Source organism: Ambystoma mexicanum, chromosome 5q, assembly GCF_040938575.1.
Source record: "Ambystoma mexicanum isolate Mex_15411 chromosome 5q, UKY_AmexF1_1, whole genome shotgun sequence".
Lineage (NCBI taxonomy): Eukaryota > Metazoa > Chordata > Amphibia > Caudata > Ambystomatidae > Ambystoma > Ambystoma mexicanum.
The window spans coordinates 927,498,293-927,515,227 of NC_090933.1; the positions used below are offsets into that span (position 1 = coordinate 927,498,293).

A 16,935-nucleotide genomic window follows, 5' to 3' on the forward strand; every position below is an offset into this window, starting at 1 on the left:
GGCATCGTAGACTGGTTCTTGAGAAGGGTGAGTCCCTCGTCCCAGATGTCATCCAGCAGAGACACGGCGAGGACCGTCTTCCTCTTGGCCTCGCGCTGTTGGTAAAGGAACCCCTTCTTCTCATCGGGGCAGAGCTGAAAAAGCTTGGATGCCCTGGCAATCGTAGCGTGGAAGGACCCAATCTCGTCGGGCGGGGAGGTCCGAGTCGGGGGCGATGGGAGATCCGTCCCGTCACTGCGGTCGTCATCCGTGGCAGTGTCCATTCCCGTGTCATCCCCAGGGATGGGGACAAAGGTTGAGCAGGCCGAGAGGGCTGAAAAGGCGGGGCTGGATGGGTCCGTCTCCTCTTGCTTGGGGGACTTCCCGACGGGCCTGGTTCTGGCTCCTTCGTCGGTGGTAGGGGCAATCTCGTCCTTATCTCCGTACATAAGGATCGTATTGCCAACAAAATGGCCACCGAGTTGCCCTGCGGCTCCAGAAGCGACGGTTGACTTTGAACCTCGCCGGCACCGCCGTCGCTCTTGTCGTCCTCTTCGTCGGGATCCTTCCCGTGGGACCGGGCCTCCTCAACGCCCTCATCGAGGCTCTCCAAGACTTCAACCAGCTCCTCCTCGGAGGCTGTTTCCGTATCCACGATGGCCACCAGGCCCTCCCCCCCTTTTTCCGCCGGGGTGTTCACAGGGGTCTTCTCGATGGGCCTGAAAGAGGCTTATCTCTGCAGCCGCCGCGACTTCCTCGATAGAGGCCTTAGCTGGGTGAATCAAGGCCTTCATCACCTTCTGTGGGCCTGTGGCCTTCACCTTGGGGGGATGGGTCATCGCCTCGCTCCCCCTCGGCTGGATCCTTCAAGCCCGACCAGGGCCTCCCCAGAAGCATCACCGGGTTCTCGGCTTTCCTCTTCCCCGAGCCAGAGCGTTGGCTCATGGTTGATGGCGCCGGAGAGAATGCGCCCTGCCTGGCAGCCGAGGAGCCCGACCGTTCGGCGCTCCCGGTGCCCGCGGTGCTTTGCCTTCTGTTAGGCCCTCGTCGCAGTGGCGCCCTCACAGGACTTCGAAGACCGCTCAGACTTCTTCTCACCTGACGGGCTCTTCCCTTCCAGCCAGTTGGAGAGGCGAAGATGTCGATCCTTCATGGTCCGCTCCGACATTTTCCCGCAAAATGCAGTCCTTCACGTGCGTTTTGCCCTCATGAAGGCAGTAGAGGCATTTCGAATGCTCTTCTTCCTTGAACACATTCTGTAGCTGGCATCCAGGACAAACCCTGAACAGCTTTCCGGGCGTCGAGCTTCCTTTCTCCTGGGCCATGTCCGGGTAGCCCTTAAACTTCTGGACTCCTCCAAGAAGCGTAACTCGACGAAAACTTCACCCTTGAGGGGCGTAGAAAATCCAAAACGGGTCTCCGTTGATCGGATGGGGAAACGGTGGAGCTTGAGGCTCTGTTTAACCAAAAAATGAGAAAAATCTTTTTGAAAAAAGCACGAAAAGCAGCAAGCTCGAGAGCTAAAGCACGAGGACTCCCAACACTTGAACGTGCAGTAAAAATCTGAGGTTGGCTGCCAGGGGAGGGGCTTAGGGAGAAGACAGTCATTGGCTGTGGGCAGTATGACCCAGAGATCAGTGATTGGTTACTACTAAGAAAGACAGATCAGAAACAAAACTGATACTGATTTTTTCTTTACCGAGGATTCCCAGCCTGACGACGGGGAATATTCATGAGCATGTGAATCCATGCCAGACCCCATGCTGGAGAAGGAGGCCATTCGTCCGACAGGGAGCCAGTGGAGGGCGTGAGAGATGTGGTCTCTGTGTCCCAGGGTGAGAAGGAGTTTGGCGGCTGTGTTTTCGGCTCTTTGGACTTTGTTAAGATGGTATGTCGGCGCTCCCAGGTATAAGGAGTTTGAATAGTCCAGTCTTGACATAATAGACATAACAGCAGTGAGCCTGTTGTGATAGGTGGGGTAAGAGAAAATGCATTAAGAAATTTGAGGTTGTAGGATTTGATGTATAATTGATCTGACAGGAGAGGGTTAGGCCCGAGTCCATACTGTATCCAAGGTTTTTGACTATTTTGGGGGGGTTATGGGGGCCAAGAGAGTGGTTGCGGGAGAAGGAAGTATTGCCGCACACCAGGATTTCAGTTTTGCCTGGGTTCAGAAGGAGGTTTTTCTTGTCATCCATCGGTCAATCTCACTGAGGCAAGCTTCAAGGTCGGGACGTGGGTTGGTGCTTGTTTTGGGAATTTTTAGGATTCCTGGTAGAGAGGAATGGATTGTAGTAAAGAGGTCAGATCGAGGTTTAAACAGAGAGCAGAGAGGCAGGCCTCTTGGGGTACTCCAGTGTTCACAGCGCAAGCAGTTGAGACAAAGGGAGAGGAAGGCGATTTGTTTCCTGTTACTGAGGAAGGAGGCAATCCATCCGAGTGCTGAGCCACAGATTCCTAGGGAGTGGAGGCGGTTGAGGATCAAGTGGTTACCGGTGTCAAAGGCTGCTGACAGATAGAGAATCAGCGCTGCACAGCCCTCAGAGTCTGCCGTGACCTTAAGATCATCCCAGAACGAGATCAGAGTGGTGTCTGAAGTCAGATTGTGCGGGGTCGAGTAGTTTGTTGGATTCTACGAAGCAGTTGAGCTGGGAGTATGCAGCCGGGTCAATGAGTTTCACGAGAAATCTGGTGTTGGAGATCGGCCTGTAATTCTTGGGTCAAGATGGGCCAAGAGAGGCGTCTATTTTAGAAGCAGTTTGACTTGTGCTAAAGGCTTCTGGAAACGTGCCAGAGGTGAGGGAGTTTAGTATGGACTTTGCTTGTTCTTCTGCTCAAGCAGAGGAAAATATTTCTTTCAAAAGAGAGGCGGGGAAGGGGTCGAGGGGGGGAGAGATCTGGAGGGTCTGCTGCCGGATTTTAGACCTAGGAACTCAACACTCGAGATGGGTTGGAAAGAGTCAAAGGTTAGCATTGTGGTCGTCGCGGCAACGGGATGGGGGAGGTAGAAGTAGGGCAGGGGGTGAGGGTGGAGAAGTTGGAGTTAAGGGTTGCCATCTTGTCCAGTGCAGTAGAAATGTAGCGAGAGGGAGTGGCAGACAGACAGAGAAAGGGATGGCAGAGTGGTCTGTCCAGATAAGCGGTTTGGGACTGGCTGCAGAGACTAGGTCATGGGAGCTGAAGATCGCATCAAGGATGTGACCACCCGAGTAAGTTGGAACAGTGTTCTGTCGGGAGAGGTTGAGTGCATCAAGACTGTCGACCAGAGGTTGGGTCATGGGGTTGTTTGGCATATCAAACCAGATATTGAAATCTCTCAATAGTGTGAGTAGGGTGATTTGCCAGAATGGTGGCTATTGAGTCAGAGATTGTTGGCAAAATGTCATATCCAGGTGGTCTGTCTACGAGTAGGAAGTTATGAGTGATGATAGTAGCGAGAGTTTTGTTAGAAGGGATTCACAGGTAGCGCTGCAAGTCTGGTTTCGACCAGTGAGACAGAGAAATTAGGTTTGTAGAGTATTGCCACTCCGCCATCTCTTGAAGGTCTGTTGTGAGCAATAAGCGAGTAGCCAGGTGGGAAGGCTTTGCACATGACTGGTACAAAGTCGGAGAACCAGGTTTCAGTGATACAAATGAGGTTGGGATTGTCAGAGTGTAAGTGTTATTTGGATATTTGTATGTGTGGATGTTGATGCTACAGCTCACATTTACCCTTCTTGAGATAGGTCTGGCTGCACAGACACTACCAACTTGTGTAGTACAGACCTATACCAATAGGTGGGTTACCTAATACCAAGAGGACAAGACTGGTGTAGTCTCCCACAGGGTTACTGCATAGAATCAGTTCGACCAGTCATGATAGGGATAGTTTTACAACCACGCCCATCGACGCCCCTTTCCAAAAACAACAATAAATCATATAATACGCGCACCAACCACTACATGTCGGCCTTTGCAAAGCATGTGATTCCAAGCAGACCAACAAGCCCCAGAAATAAGTGCTCATTCACCAACATCATCAAGCAGAGCACTGCTCCCCTTGGTGGCTTTAAGTTTCCAAAGTCAGCAGGAATAGTAGAGATATTTCTAATAAAAGGAATCTGTGAAAGGAAGGAATATCTATTAAAAGTACTATTGCCAAATAAGAGGTGTTAACATTTTCGTTGCAATAAATCAGGTTGCTGTAGTGAATCCATATATGAAAAGCCAGTAGATATATTTCAATAGGTTAAGCTACAACAAATACTTACATGCTAAACACTTGGAACACCAGTGGCATTGTTAACTTTTTGTGCTGCTTCCTTAGCCTGGTGTGCTTGCAATACTGCTACGGCTTCATCGACCTTTCAAGATAAAAGAGAAATTAATACATTTGCCTCGATATATATATATATATATATATATATACACACTATTTCAGTATTACTCTTCGTACAGTTTGGTACCTTCAGTGAAATCATTACATCTGAAATAATGATTAAATAATGTACAATGCCCACACTGCTTTTGTAGTGCTAAATCAGAAACAGCCTACAATAAACTCCTGGAGAAAAAGAATGATGCTGGAATGGCAGACACCTGCGCTTACTTCAGGTTAGCAGTTGCCTCTGCTAGGGACTTCAACCTATTTGAGCAAATTACTCAACTTTGGTAATACTCTTCTTATAATATTAGTCCTTGCTGCTACAGATCTCATCCTCCCGAGTCATTGTGATATCAGATTTGTTCCTGCCACCCGATGGCACGTAACAGCTCTGCGCCATCGTCACACAAGATATTGCTGGTACATATGTAACTAGCTGCAGTTGAGCCCAATTTCCCCAGCACTCAGCAAAGGCATCACAGATCATCAACTGGCTACAAGCCTCCGTATGAAGGGGTACATTGGGTAAGATTAGTTATGTATGGAAGAACTTTTGCATCAGAAAGATCGATTGCTGCCATTAAGTTATTTGCTGTTCTAATTTATTACTTTCTCGTATTGGGGCAGAATTCCATGTTGAGGGTTATGCACTCATTTTAGGAGACCCCTACTCTTTTTGCTTTTCTCCTCCTTTTGTGTGGTAAATATACTTTGGCGGTTGTTAAGTAAGATTTTAATAGAAATGGTAAAACTTCCTGACCTGGGTCAGCCTCAGAACTGTGTGCTTTACTAGTGGGATATTTTTCCTTAATATCTGAGTGGGAACCTTTTTCCACACTCACAGAATCTTTTACTCTTTTTATGGGTGTTAGGAATTCGCAAAAAGTGTCCCTTCTACCTTAGAGACTGCCAGCTCTTTTGCTGGACTTCAGGACTTTCTAACCTGGAGAGAGTGAGCCCTTTTCTCATTCTCTCATGTATTTTTTATTGTGATTTAGACTCTCTTCTTTTAACTTTGGAGTCTGACGAACTCCTTAAGCATCATCTTTTACATTACGACACAAAGCACCTTCAGTGCAGTGGCACAGGGAAGTCTCTTAGATTTCCCAAAGGTTTAAATACCGTCTCTTGGTGAAACTACTGTTTCCAAGAGCAGTAAAGTGAAATTGACTTTACTTACATTTTGTAACTTTCTAGACCCAGCACACACCATCTTTTCATAGGGTGCTGGAGGGGGTTACTTAGTATCCCCATTGTCTAGCTTCCCATGTAACATTTTTGTGTTACCCTTTCTACAATTAATGGCTGGTGGCAGTGGTTTACTTTTTACTACCATTGTGTTTTTACCGCGGGCTGCGTTCGCAGCCACAGTAAAGCACCCATGGGTGCCCATTTCGTCAAAATGGCCTGGTCTTTTTTTGCCAATTCTTGCTGGAAAGGTCCTTCTTGAGATTTACTCTGCTAGCCAAACCAGGTTTGGTCCATTTATTCGTTTTGTCTTTGGCGGGATTCACAAGTGAAGCCCGGCTCTGGCTCCAGTATGTCTGGCAAGCAAAGGGAGGGAGGTGCCCGAAGATCCCTGTGCTTAATCCCCTTGGTTACAGGAATGCACCAAAAGGTGATTGCCCGGCTGGCTGTCTGGCAAGGACAGCCACCCTACTGTTTGACAGCTAGGCTGGAATGAATGGGAGAAACCTGCATAAAAGTTGAGGCTTTTTGGCTTAGAAGGCAGAGGCAACCACTGGACGAAGGAATCTGAAAACTTGGAAGAGACACCTGCTGCAACTCCTGGACCGTTGGTTTGCCCGGTGAGCCCTGCTGCTGTGCTGAAGCTCCAAATTCGCCTCGACTAGAGAAGCCCTGCAAGGATGACTTCTCCCTTTAAGTTGGTGGGACAAAATCAACTCCAAAGTAAGCCTGTCTGGACATCTTCTCGAAGCTGGTCGTATTTCCACTGCTGCTGCAACTGAAGGGCCAGTGAGAGTAACACCAGATTGTGTGCGTTGCTTTTACGTTGGACCAGAGCGCTAGGAAGATCCTCCAGACTTCCCTGATGCAGGACTGACCAAGCCTGAGCCACCCCAACACCTCTGGACCCCAGAAGCAAGGAAAGTCTGAAGTGGCATCCAAGAACCGCAGTGTTGCTATTTGCTGTCAGACACGAGGAGATGAAACACTTTAGAACCACTGAATTGAAGTTTGCCTATTGCTGCCGCTACCCTTCCCATTGCAGAGCTGGAGTCCCCAGATGTCCTCCCTCTTGTCCCCACGACTGAGGCTCAGAAACAGTATCTGCAGAGCTGTACAGGAACAGAAGCCAGCTGAAACCATTCTTCTAACCACAGGTACTGTAAAATCGAAGAGAACTTGCCTCTTGTTGTGTAGCCTTACTTGCTCTCAGTTGAGATCTATCTTGGTTAACCTGCAGAGTTTCTAAAGCTTTGCCCTTCACAAGCCTCCTAGCTTGTGGCCCTTCCAAGTGCTCCATTGTCAACAAACATTTCTAAAAATGTTGTGCAAGACTTTTTACCTACCTGAAAAGAAGATCTTCAGCTCCCTTTGACATTGTCCAATTAACATTGGCTGTCCTGGCTCCCTTAGAGACTCCTCTTTACCTCTTTGTGCTTTGGCCTTTCCCCAGGAAAGGTTAAATTTACTCTGTTAGGTAAGATTTGCACAGAACTGGTATATCTTCCTTTCCTGGATCAACCCCAAAACACTTTGCTTTACTAGTGGGATATCTTTCCTTAATACCTCTGAGTGGGAACCCTTTTCCACACTCACATAATTAACACTTTTTATGGGTGTCATTTTTAAGACTCTCCATAGTGTCTTTTTAAAGTTATCCTCTAACAACTTATTGGCAATAAGTGCCTGTTGTTGCTGGGTTGCCATAGAGGCTGGCTCCCCTTTTAACTTTCGTGTGCTAACCTTGAGTGAACTAGAGTTGCCAAGGGTAGAAAGGATCTTTGGATCCCTTTTACATTTTGTAAAGTGAAACAGCACACCCCACCTTATGTGGAGTGCTGTGGAGATGCTATGTATCCACATTCACATTAAAACGAACAATTCTGTTAGTGACAAGCTTACCTTCAATGGCTGGTGGCAGTAACATATGTATTAATTGGGTGCACCTTTACCGCGGGCTGTGTTCACAGCTGCAGTAAAGGGACCCAAGGGTGTCCATTGTTACTAAAATAGCCCCCCCGTTTTCTTTTTTTCCATCATTTTAGTATGTCGTTTCTTGTTCCTTCCCCCTGACATCCAGGGTGGGAAATTCCTTTGTGTGATTTTTGTCTTCGGCGGGAGTCCCCTGGACTCTGCGCCCAGGCTCCAGTCTGTCTGGGAGAGCAGGAAGTGTGGGAGGAGTACAACATTCCCCAGCCCTTTGTCTTACGCCTTGCTTGAATGGGGACAAATCACAGTGGGGGGCTGGCTGACCTCACTGGACAACCAGACCACCCCTTCTTGTAAAATGCAGGGAGAGAATGCAGAGGTTGTGCTGATAAATACTGCGAACCTGGAAGCTGTAGACATGTCGACCACTGGAACTTAAACCGAAGAGGAAGATGAAGGAAAAGCGGCTGCAACGAATTCCAGCGACCAGAGAGCCTGCTGTGTAACCAGAGCCTGCTGTAGCCCTTCCTTTCAATAGACCTGGGGCCTCCGAAAACGACGACGACCCTAACCCAGGTGAGACCCGCATTTTGAGCCATCCCACACGTTGCTGCGACCTTGTGTTGTTGCAATACCCCAATACCATGGACCTCAAGCCATCGTGCGGTGCAGTCTTCCGAATTCCGAATCTCGCGGAAACTTCATGGGCATCCTGGTGGATCTCCAGAGACACGAATCAAGTCCGAAAAAGTTCCCTCAACAGAGTGCTGGACCTTTGTAAAGACAAGAATTCAACTTCGATTTTCTGTCTTCTGTGCTCCTTGAAAAGGTGCCAAAGCCGCAGAACCACATTAAGCTGCGAGTGACAACTTGCCTAGAGCCTTCATCGATCCCTGCTGCAAAGTCCCTTCTGAGGTCTTGTTTGCAGTCACCACGACAAGGAATCCAGTATTTGGCTGCCGACCCTGAAGTTCTCCTGCTGCAATATCTTCTTCAATGCGGAGGTACTGTGTTGGCTGGGGTATTTCCTTACCTTAGGCCTGTTAGGATTTCTGTGTAGCTGTGTGGTGTTTTCTGTGAAGGGGAGGCATCTCATCCAGTGCACCCAGTCCCACTCCTAGAATCCTGCTGGGGTGTCTTCTTCGAAACCCCTTGTTAGGGAGAATTCTCAAAAATGTGCTCATTCCCTTCACCTTAGAGACCTAGAGACCCCCAGTAACTTTGCTGGATTTTGAAGACTTGATTATTTTACCTGGAAAGAGTGTGAACCACACCCCCTCACCCCCATCTCATGCATTTTGATGTGTTTTAACTCTGTTTTCTTTGGTTATGGAGTCTAAACAACTCCATAGGCATCTTTTCATTTGTGTCACACAGCACCCTCAGTGCAGTGGCACAGGGAAGCCTTTCAGGCTTTCCCAAGGTTTAACTACCTTCTCTGGGATTAAACTACTTTTTCCCAAAGTATACTTACCAAACTGGTAACGTTCTTTCGATGGGATGTTCCATCGACGTATTCCTCATCTTTGATGTTATCCATTCCAGCTTGCTGGCCTCGGAAACATTTTTCCATAGAGGGCACTGCGCGTCGCCGTCCCTCGAGTCGATGTCCCTTGACAGCCTCAGTATTGGCGCCAACGTCATCATGAGAATAAATAGACTCGCTCAGGGTCCGTTGCTCAGTTCCACTTTGAAGTTCAGATTTGCTCTGCATTAATTGGTTAGTAACCATGAAGGAGCGTAAGCTGCAACTACAAGAGAAGTTTTACTGCGGGGATGGATGGGAGGGGCGATAAGGAATATGTTGGAGGAACATCCCATCGAAAGAACGTTACCAGTTTGGTTAGTAACTTGTTCTTCGAAGGGATTGTGTCCTCCGACGTATTCCTCATCTTTGATAGACTCCAATAGCAGTAGTATAGTAAGATGAAATATTTCCCTTTAAAGATGAACAGAATGCAACACAGCTTTCCCAAATCTTGTCTCCTGGCTAGAGGAGGAATCTAGGCTGTAAAATTTGGTAAAAGTATGTGCGGACGACCATGTGACAGCCGCACATATATCTTTAATTGGGACCCCCTCTTTGGAGAGCCGAAGAGGCTGCGATACCCCTGGTTTAATGAGCCCTAAGATGTTCTTTTCCTGCCAATTTGTAGCATTCTAAAATAGTCAAAATTATCCATCTTGAAATGTCTGTTTTGTGATTGGCAATCCTAATTTGTGCCCTGCATATCCTACAAACAATTGATCTGCTTGTCTTATCCTAGCAAGTCTGCTAATATAAAAACTCAAGGCACGCCTTGGATCCAGCCTGTGTAATCTTTCTTACTCTTTTCCTGGATGGGGAGGAGGATAGAACGAAGGTAAGGTTATTTTATATGGTATTCAGAAACCACCTTTTGGAGAAAATTGGGCTTCACTTGAAAGACAACCTTGTCTTTATGAAAGATTGTATGAGGAGGTTTGCAAGATAGAGCTTGTAATTCACACTCTTCTAGCAGAAGTTAAGGCCACTAGAAAGACTGTTTTAAGAGTGAGAAACTTTAGTGAACAAGAATGAACAAGAATGAAGTGGTTCAAAAGGAGTACCCATCAGAAACTTAAAGACTAGATTTAAGTCCCACAAAGGAACCGGAAAAGGTTTTGGTGGCTAGACACAATGCTTTCAGAAATTGTATTACTACGGGTAGTTTGAAATATGAAGGCTCCTCAGCAGTATGCTTAAAGATAGACAGCGCTGCGAGGTAGCCCTTGACCGTACCAATTCGGAGACCTGAGTTTGCTAAGTAATGCAGGAAAGAGAACACCATCGGTGTAATACATGAAAAGGGTTCAATATTATTTTCTCTACACCAGCTGCAAAACGTGTTCTCTCTACACCAGCTGCAAAATGTGTTCCAACGGCAGCGGTATAAAGTCTTTGTTGCTGGCCTTCTGGCTGAAAGCAACACCTCCATGACGTCATCAGGGAGATCCCAATCCTTGTATCTCAACCTTTCAAAAACCAAGCGTGAAAGGTTGAGGGTTCTGATGTCTGGATGGAGAACCTGACCTCCCTTCTGCGAGAGAAGATCCTCTCTTTGCGGAAGACGAATCTGAGGACAGATGGACATGTCTAGAAGGTCCAGGTACCACGTTCTCCTGGCCCAATCCGGGGCAATTAGGATCATGGCTTTCCGGTATCTTCTCAACCTCCTGATCATTTGAGGAATGACAGGGACTGGAGGAAATGCGTACAGAAGTGGAATAGTGCACTACGAACGAGTCCCCTATAGCTCCTCTCGGGGGAAATTCCCATTAACAAAACTGATCGCACTTCCTGTTGATGCTGGTGGCAAACAGATCCACTTGAGGGGCTCCCCAAAGGGTGAAGCTCTCCTGAAGGACTTCCTGAGCTAGCTCCCACTCGTGGCAGACTGCTCTGCCTGCTCAGTGCGTCCGCCATCAAGTTCTTCTCTCCGGCTAGCTGAACTGCCAATAAAGAGATTCCTTCTTGAACTGGCCAAAACCAGAGCTGCATTGCCTCTCTGCACAGTGGCAGCGACCCTATGCCCCCTCTTTTGTTGAGGTGGTGCATGGCCACTGTGTTGTCTGTCATCATCAGGACATGCTTTCCCTGTACTGATGGCAGAAAAGCTTTCAGCGCTAGTCTGATTGCTCTCAGCTCCAACAGGTTGATGTGTAGTCTGGACTCCGATAGAGACCAATGACCGCTGATGGTCAAGTCGTTGGCATGAGCTCCCCCCACCCCCGTGAGTGAGGCATCCATGACTCCTGTTATCTCCGGCCATGGTTGCCAAAACTGTTCTCCTTTCAGGATGTTCTCCAGTCAGGCCCACCACTGAAGGTCTCAAGCTACTCTGTCCGGAACTTGCAGGAGACCCGACATTCTTCCTGAGAATTGCGACCACTGGGTTCTTAGAGCCCCACTGGAGGGATCTCATTCTCAGGCGAGCCTCTGGCACTAGGAAGATGCAGGATGCCATGAGGCCTAGCAACCTCAAAAAGTCGAAGGCTGGTAGACGTTGGGCATTTTGAAACTTGGTGACCATCTGTAGAATATCTCGAGCCCTCACCTCTGGTGGCGAGGCTTTTCCCAGGCAAGTGCCCAGGACTGCTCCAATGAACTGGAGTCTCTGTGATGGTATCAACTGTGACCTCTAAGTTGAGGGAGAAGCCCAGCTTGTGAAGGAAGTGGCAGACATAATCTAGCTCGATCTGCGCTTGTTCCGGAGATACTGCTCTGATCAACCAGTCGTCCAGGTAGGGGTAGACGTGGATCCCTTCCCTCCTAAGACTTGCAGCCACCACTGACATTAGCTTGGTAAAGACCCTCGGGCGGATGTCAGCCCAAATGGCAGAACTCAAAATTGATAGTGAGAGTTGCCAATTGCGAACCTCAGCTATTTCCTGTGTTTGAGATGGATTGGCACATGGAAATAAGCATCCTGAAGGTCCAGAGATACCAACTGAAGGAACTGAGAAAGGGTTACCATCTTGAACTTGTCTTTCCTGAGGAATTTGTTCAATTCTTGCAAGTCCAAGATGGGCCTCAGTCCTCCGTCCTTCTTTGGTACTAGGAAGTAGGGGGAATACCAACCCTTGTTCCCCTCCGCTACGGGTACCGGTTCTATGGCACCCTTCTCTAGCAGGTCTAAAACCTCCTGCATAAGGAGCGGGTCTGGAAGCTTCAAAGAGTTGTTCCCCAGTGGATGACTGAGGAGTGTGTAGGAAGGGCAGGCAGTAACTATGGGCAACTGTCTCCAATGCCCAAGCATCTGACGTAATAGCCTGCCATTCTGCCAGATGTTCAGTTAACCTGCCCCCTACTGGTGTCTTGTGAGGGGAGACCTCAGAGGGGTTTATAGAAGCGGCTGACGCAGATGCCGAGGGTAAAGTGGCACCTGCTGCTGCGGCTTTTGAACCTTTGATCCGTCCACCACGGGTGAATCGTCTCTGGCCCCTTTGAGCTGGCTGTCCTCTGCCTCTTCCGAATGCAGAGTAAAAGCGAAAGGACCTACCCCTCCAGGATGTGCCTGTGGGACGATTTGGAGTTTGCCGGATTGCAGCCCCAAGGGATTTCGCTGCTGCTTTGGATGTTTGCAATTTCTCCAGGCTGTCATCAGCTTTCTTTCCAAAAAGAGAAGTGCCGTCAAAGGGCATATTCAGAAGTCTGGAGCAAACCCAGACTTCCGCAACCACACAAGTCTGCGTATTGTGGTACTTGCCGCCATGGCCCTGCTGATGCTGCAGAAAGTTTTTTATTTACTGCAGGGATAACTTCAAGAGTTTCCCAATTAGCAGATATTTTTCTTTGCAGAGCAGTATGAAAAGGAACAGGATCCTCCTGTGGACCTTTATCTAAAATATCAGTAATGTCATCCTGCTGAAAAGATGTAAATGTTAAATGTTAATTTTACAACAAACTACCATGATTTTTGCCGACCGCAAACTATTCGTAGCTCCGGTAACGTTAAATCACGGGAGCCATGTTTTTCAAGATGGCGCCTGAGCCCCCTCTTTAAAAAATGGTCCCTATCTTTTTTCGCCATTTCTTTGTGGAAAGGTCCTTCTAGAGTTTGTCTCTGCGCGCCAAACCAGGTTTGGTCTCTTTGTTCATTCCCCTTTGGCGGGCTTCAGGAGTGAAGACCGCCTCTGGCGCCTGAGTGTCTGGGGTGGGCAGGACTCCCGTTGCTTAGTCTCTTAGGAGACCCAAATGCACTCTGTGGTGATTGGCTGGCCGACTGTCCGGCAAGGACAGCCACCCTTGCTGGGTGAGTGACAGCTAGGCTGGAATGAATGGGAGAGAACTGAATAAAAAGGTGAGTCTCTTGGCTTGGAAGGCAGAGTCGACCACTGTAATGAAAGAACCGAAGACAAGCTTGAAGAGGACGGCTGCTGCAACTCCTGGACTGTTGGTTTGCCCGGTGAAGCCCTACTGCAGGTCCAAATCTCCAAGTTCACCTCGACAGAGAAGCCCTGCAAGAACGACTCCTCCCTTTGAGTTGGTGGGACCTATCACTGAGCTGGTTGCATTTTCCTCAGAGTGCTGCAGGAAACCGTATAACCAGGGAGAGGGACATCAGTTTGTGTGCGTTACTTCGAGCCACCAGAATTGAAGTTGACCAGTTGCAAGCTTTTTGACAAGTCCCAGTGCAGGAGTCTCTCTCCCTAACCCCCCCCCCCCACCCCCTGACGTCCTCCCTCTTGTCCCCATGACGGAGGCCCAGGAACAGAGAGATCTGCAGGAACTGCCAGGAACAGTCACCAGCTACATCTTTTTCTTCATTGAAAGGTACTGTGAAACGAGACAGTACTTACCTCTCGCGGTGAAAGTGCTTGAAACTTTTGCAACTTGCAGGCCTAATCAGCTTGTGACCCCACATGATTCTTCTGTTTACAAACTACCTGAGAACTTGTGCTGAGACTTTACCGTTTACTTACCAGAACCGCTTTATCCTATCCAAGACTTTAGCCCATTGACTTTGGCCTAGCCTATTTAATTGAATTGACTCTTCTGGTGAACTCCAAGTATGTGCACTAAGAATAATTGTAACCTTTCATGTTCTAATAATCTTTGCCTTTTACTCCTCTTGAAAAGTATTCTGAAATAGTATTGAAGTATATGTGTGTGTTATATAATTGCCTACTTATGATTGTTTTATAATTGACAGATAAATTAATAAGTATTTATCAGAGAAACCTTGAGTGTTGAGTTTATTTGAACACCTGTGATTGTAGACCTCTGTAACAATACTGCTCACAGTCCCCTCTTGAGATAAGCCTGGCTGCTAAGCTCCGCTACCAAAACTGTGCAGTACAGACTTATACCAAAGGTTGGTTATATATTGCTCCCTTCTGAAGAAGGCTTTACAACTGACTGTGAAATAAATTAATAATTGTTTTATGTTAAATGTTAAAGTTATTTGTACCGCCACCAACGGAATTGGTCCCCAGGCGCTCTGGCGGATCTGTAAACGATAAGGTGGGATGGGTTAGTAAGGTGAAGAGGGAGTAGGTTAGTGAGGAGTGGTGTTCTGTTGGCAGCTTCAACTCGGTATACACCGGGTGCTGAGCTTTGGTGCGGGTATTGGATCAGTGTCAGTCCGCGTGTGCTGTTGCTCCGGCTTATGTGTTGTTGCAGTGTTGTGAAGTGCGTGCAGCTTGTTGTGCGAGTGATGGTTGTGTGATTTTTTTGAGTGAGATAAGTATGCAGAGTTTGAGCTTGTATTGGTTAGTGGGTTACCTGACCTTTAGCATGCTAACATTCACAGTTTTGTCTAAGTGTGGCACTTGTTGGCCTTCACAATCCTTTCTAGATGCGGCACAGGCTAATGTTTAGAATTCTATCTAGGTGTGGGCATGCTAACATTCAAAGTCCTAGCTAGATGCGACGCAGGCTAATATTAAAAAAAGAAACCTTCGGTATAAGCGTGTATTTGAATAACTGCTACTGTGAAACGCTGTCTCACAACCTTACTGCTCACATTGACCCCACTTGAGATAAGCCTGGCTGCTCAGCCACACTACCAACCTGTGTAGTTCAGACTTATACCAAAGGTTGGGTCTCTTTTGCCAGGAGGTCAAGGTTATTGTAGTGCACCCAAAGGGTGCCTAACAGGTGTCATTTGTTTTTACTTTCCATAGTGTCTTTTTAAAGTTACCCTCAAACAATTTGGCAATAAGCGCCTGTTGCTCTGTTGCTTTCTCCGACTAACCTTGAGAGAACTGCAGTTCCCAAGGGTAGAAAGGATCTGCCCGCTTCTGGTTCCATGAAACCACGAAGTGCAGGTGAATCCTCCCCAGTCTCATGTGTTGGACGGCTAACAGGACTGCCGCCAAGAGACCCAGGAGATGCTGGTACCACCAGGCCGAGGTCACCTCACTGCTGAGGAAGTGAGTTGTGGCCCTCCTAATGGCCGCAATCTTGTCCTCCGACGGAAACACCTTCTCGGAGCATGTGTCCAAGATGAGGCCCAAGAATGTCAGTCTGCGTGGGCTGCAGCTGCGACTTCTTGAGATTGAGCAAAAAGCCCAGATCGTGCAGTGTGTTCATAAGGGCATGGGAAGAGTGGTAAACCGCTTCCGGAGATGTAGCCCTGATGAGCCAGTCGTCGAGGTATGGGTACATGTGGAGGCCCTGCACTCCGAGGAGGGCAGCCACAGTATTCCCGAGTCTGGTAACGACCCTGGGGGGCCGAGTTGAGGCCAAAAGGAAGGACCTTGTATTGGAAATGGTAGCCCATGATCCTGAACCGTAGGAAAGAACGATGGGGCTGCCAAATTGGGACGTGTAGGTACGCGTCCTTCAGATGCAGGGAGCACATCCAGTCTCCCTTGCACAATGTCTCCGCTATAAAAGCTGTCATAACCATCCTGAATTTTTGTGGAGGTAAGGAGAGGTTGAGGGTGGAAAGGTCCAGCACAACTCTCAGGCCCGCCTGGTTCTTTTTCTGAATGGCGAAAATCCTGGAGTAAAAGCCCAAGCCTTGCTGGGAGGCCGGGACTCCCTCCACGGCCTGGCTCTCTATGAGCAAGCAGATCTCTGCCAGCAGAGTTGCTGTCCCAACTTGAGGGAGTGGAGGGGAGGAGGGAGGAGAGGCTGGGATGGGTCGGCAGTACCCTGTGGATACTACAGAGGATCCAGGGGTCACCGAAATTCTGGCACCAGAAATGTGCATGGAGAGCAAGCATACCCTGCACAGGAGACACGTGGACCCGAAGGGGCGTGTCATGCCTTCTTTCCCATAGAGGCTGCTGCAGAGGAGGGGGACTGGCAAAAGCCCTCAATTCCCCCACCCCCTTTTTATTGCTTGCGCCGATTTGGAGTCGGCGAGCAATCCGGCTGCCTGGAACACAGCAAGAAAGCGGGTTCACCAATGGATCCCTGCCCCCCACCCGGACATCTACAAATCAATCCTCGCACAAGGAACGCCAGCGGAATACTACAGAAACCTAAATCTATCACTAGCAACAGGCACCGTACCAAGGATCTTCAAATCAGCCTACCTTAAACCACTTCTGAAAAACACAAGCAGCGACGTAGATGACCTCTCCAACTACAGACCAATCTCCAACATCCCCTACCCGGCAAAACTCCTCGAAACCTACGTATACAAACTAACGCAAGAATACGTTGAAAAACACCAACTGCTAGACCAAGCTCAAGTCGGCTTCAGACCCACAAGAGGTACAGAAACAGCACTATCATCGATCTGGGACGACCTAAAAACAAACTCAGACTCCAACACAACATCAGCCCTCATTCTGCTCGACCTCTCTGCAGCCTTCGACACAGTTAGCCATGACACCCTAACCAAAAGACTAGAAAAAATAGGCATAACCGACAGCGCTACGCTGGACTAAATCATTCCTAGTAGACAGAACAGAAACCGTTTGGATTAAACCCTTCAAATCCACCCCACGAGTTAATGACTGGAGTGCCACAAGGTTCCTCACTATCACCACTTCAACAT

At 48.3% G+C, this 16,935-nt stretch overlaps 1 protein-coding gene across 2 annotated transcripts in view; it reads right to left on the reverse strand.

Moving 5' to 3' along the window:
• Window positions 1-4,229: 4,229 nt before the first annotated feature.
• PABPC1 (poly(A) binding protein cytoplasmic 1) overlaps window positions 4,230-16,935 on the reverse strand; it is a 503,278-nt gene continuing 490,572 nt past the window's right edge. For both annotated transcript variants that reach the window (XM_069621444.1, XM_069621445.1), the window contains exon 15: window positions 4,230-4,322. In XM_069621444.1, the coding sequence (XP_069477545.1) occupies window positions 4,233-4,322 (90 nt within the window). In that variant the 3' untranslated portion in view covers window positions 4,230-4,232. The remainder of the gene's footprint in view (window positions 4,323-16,935) is intronic.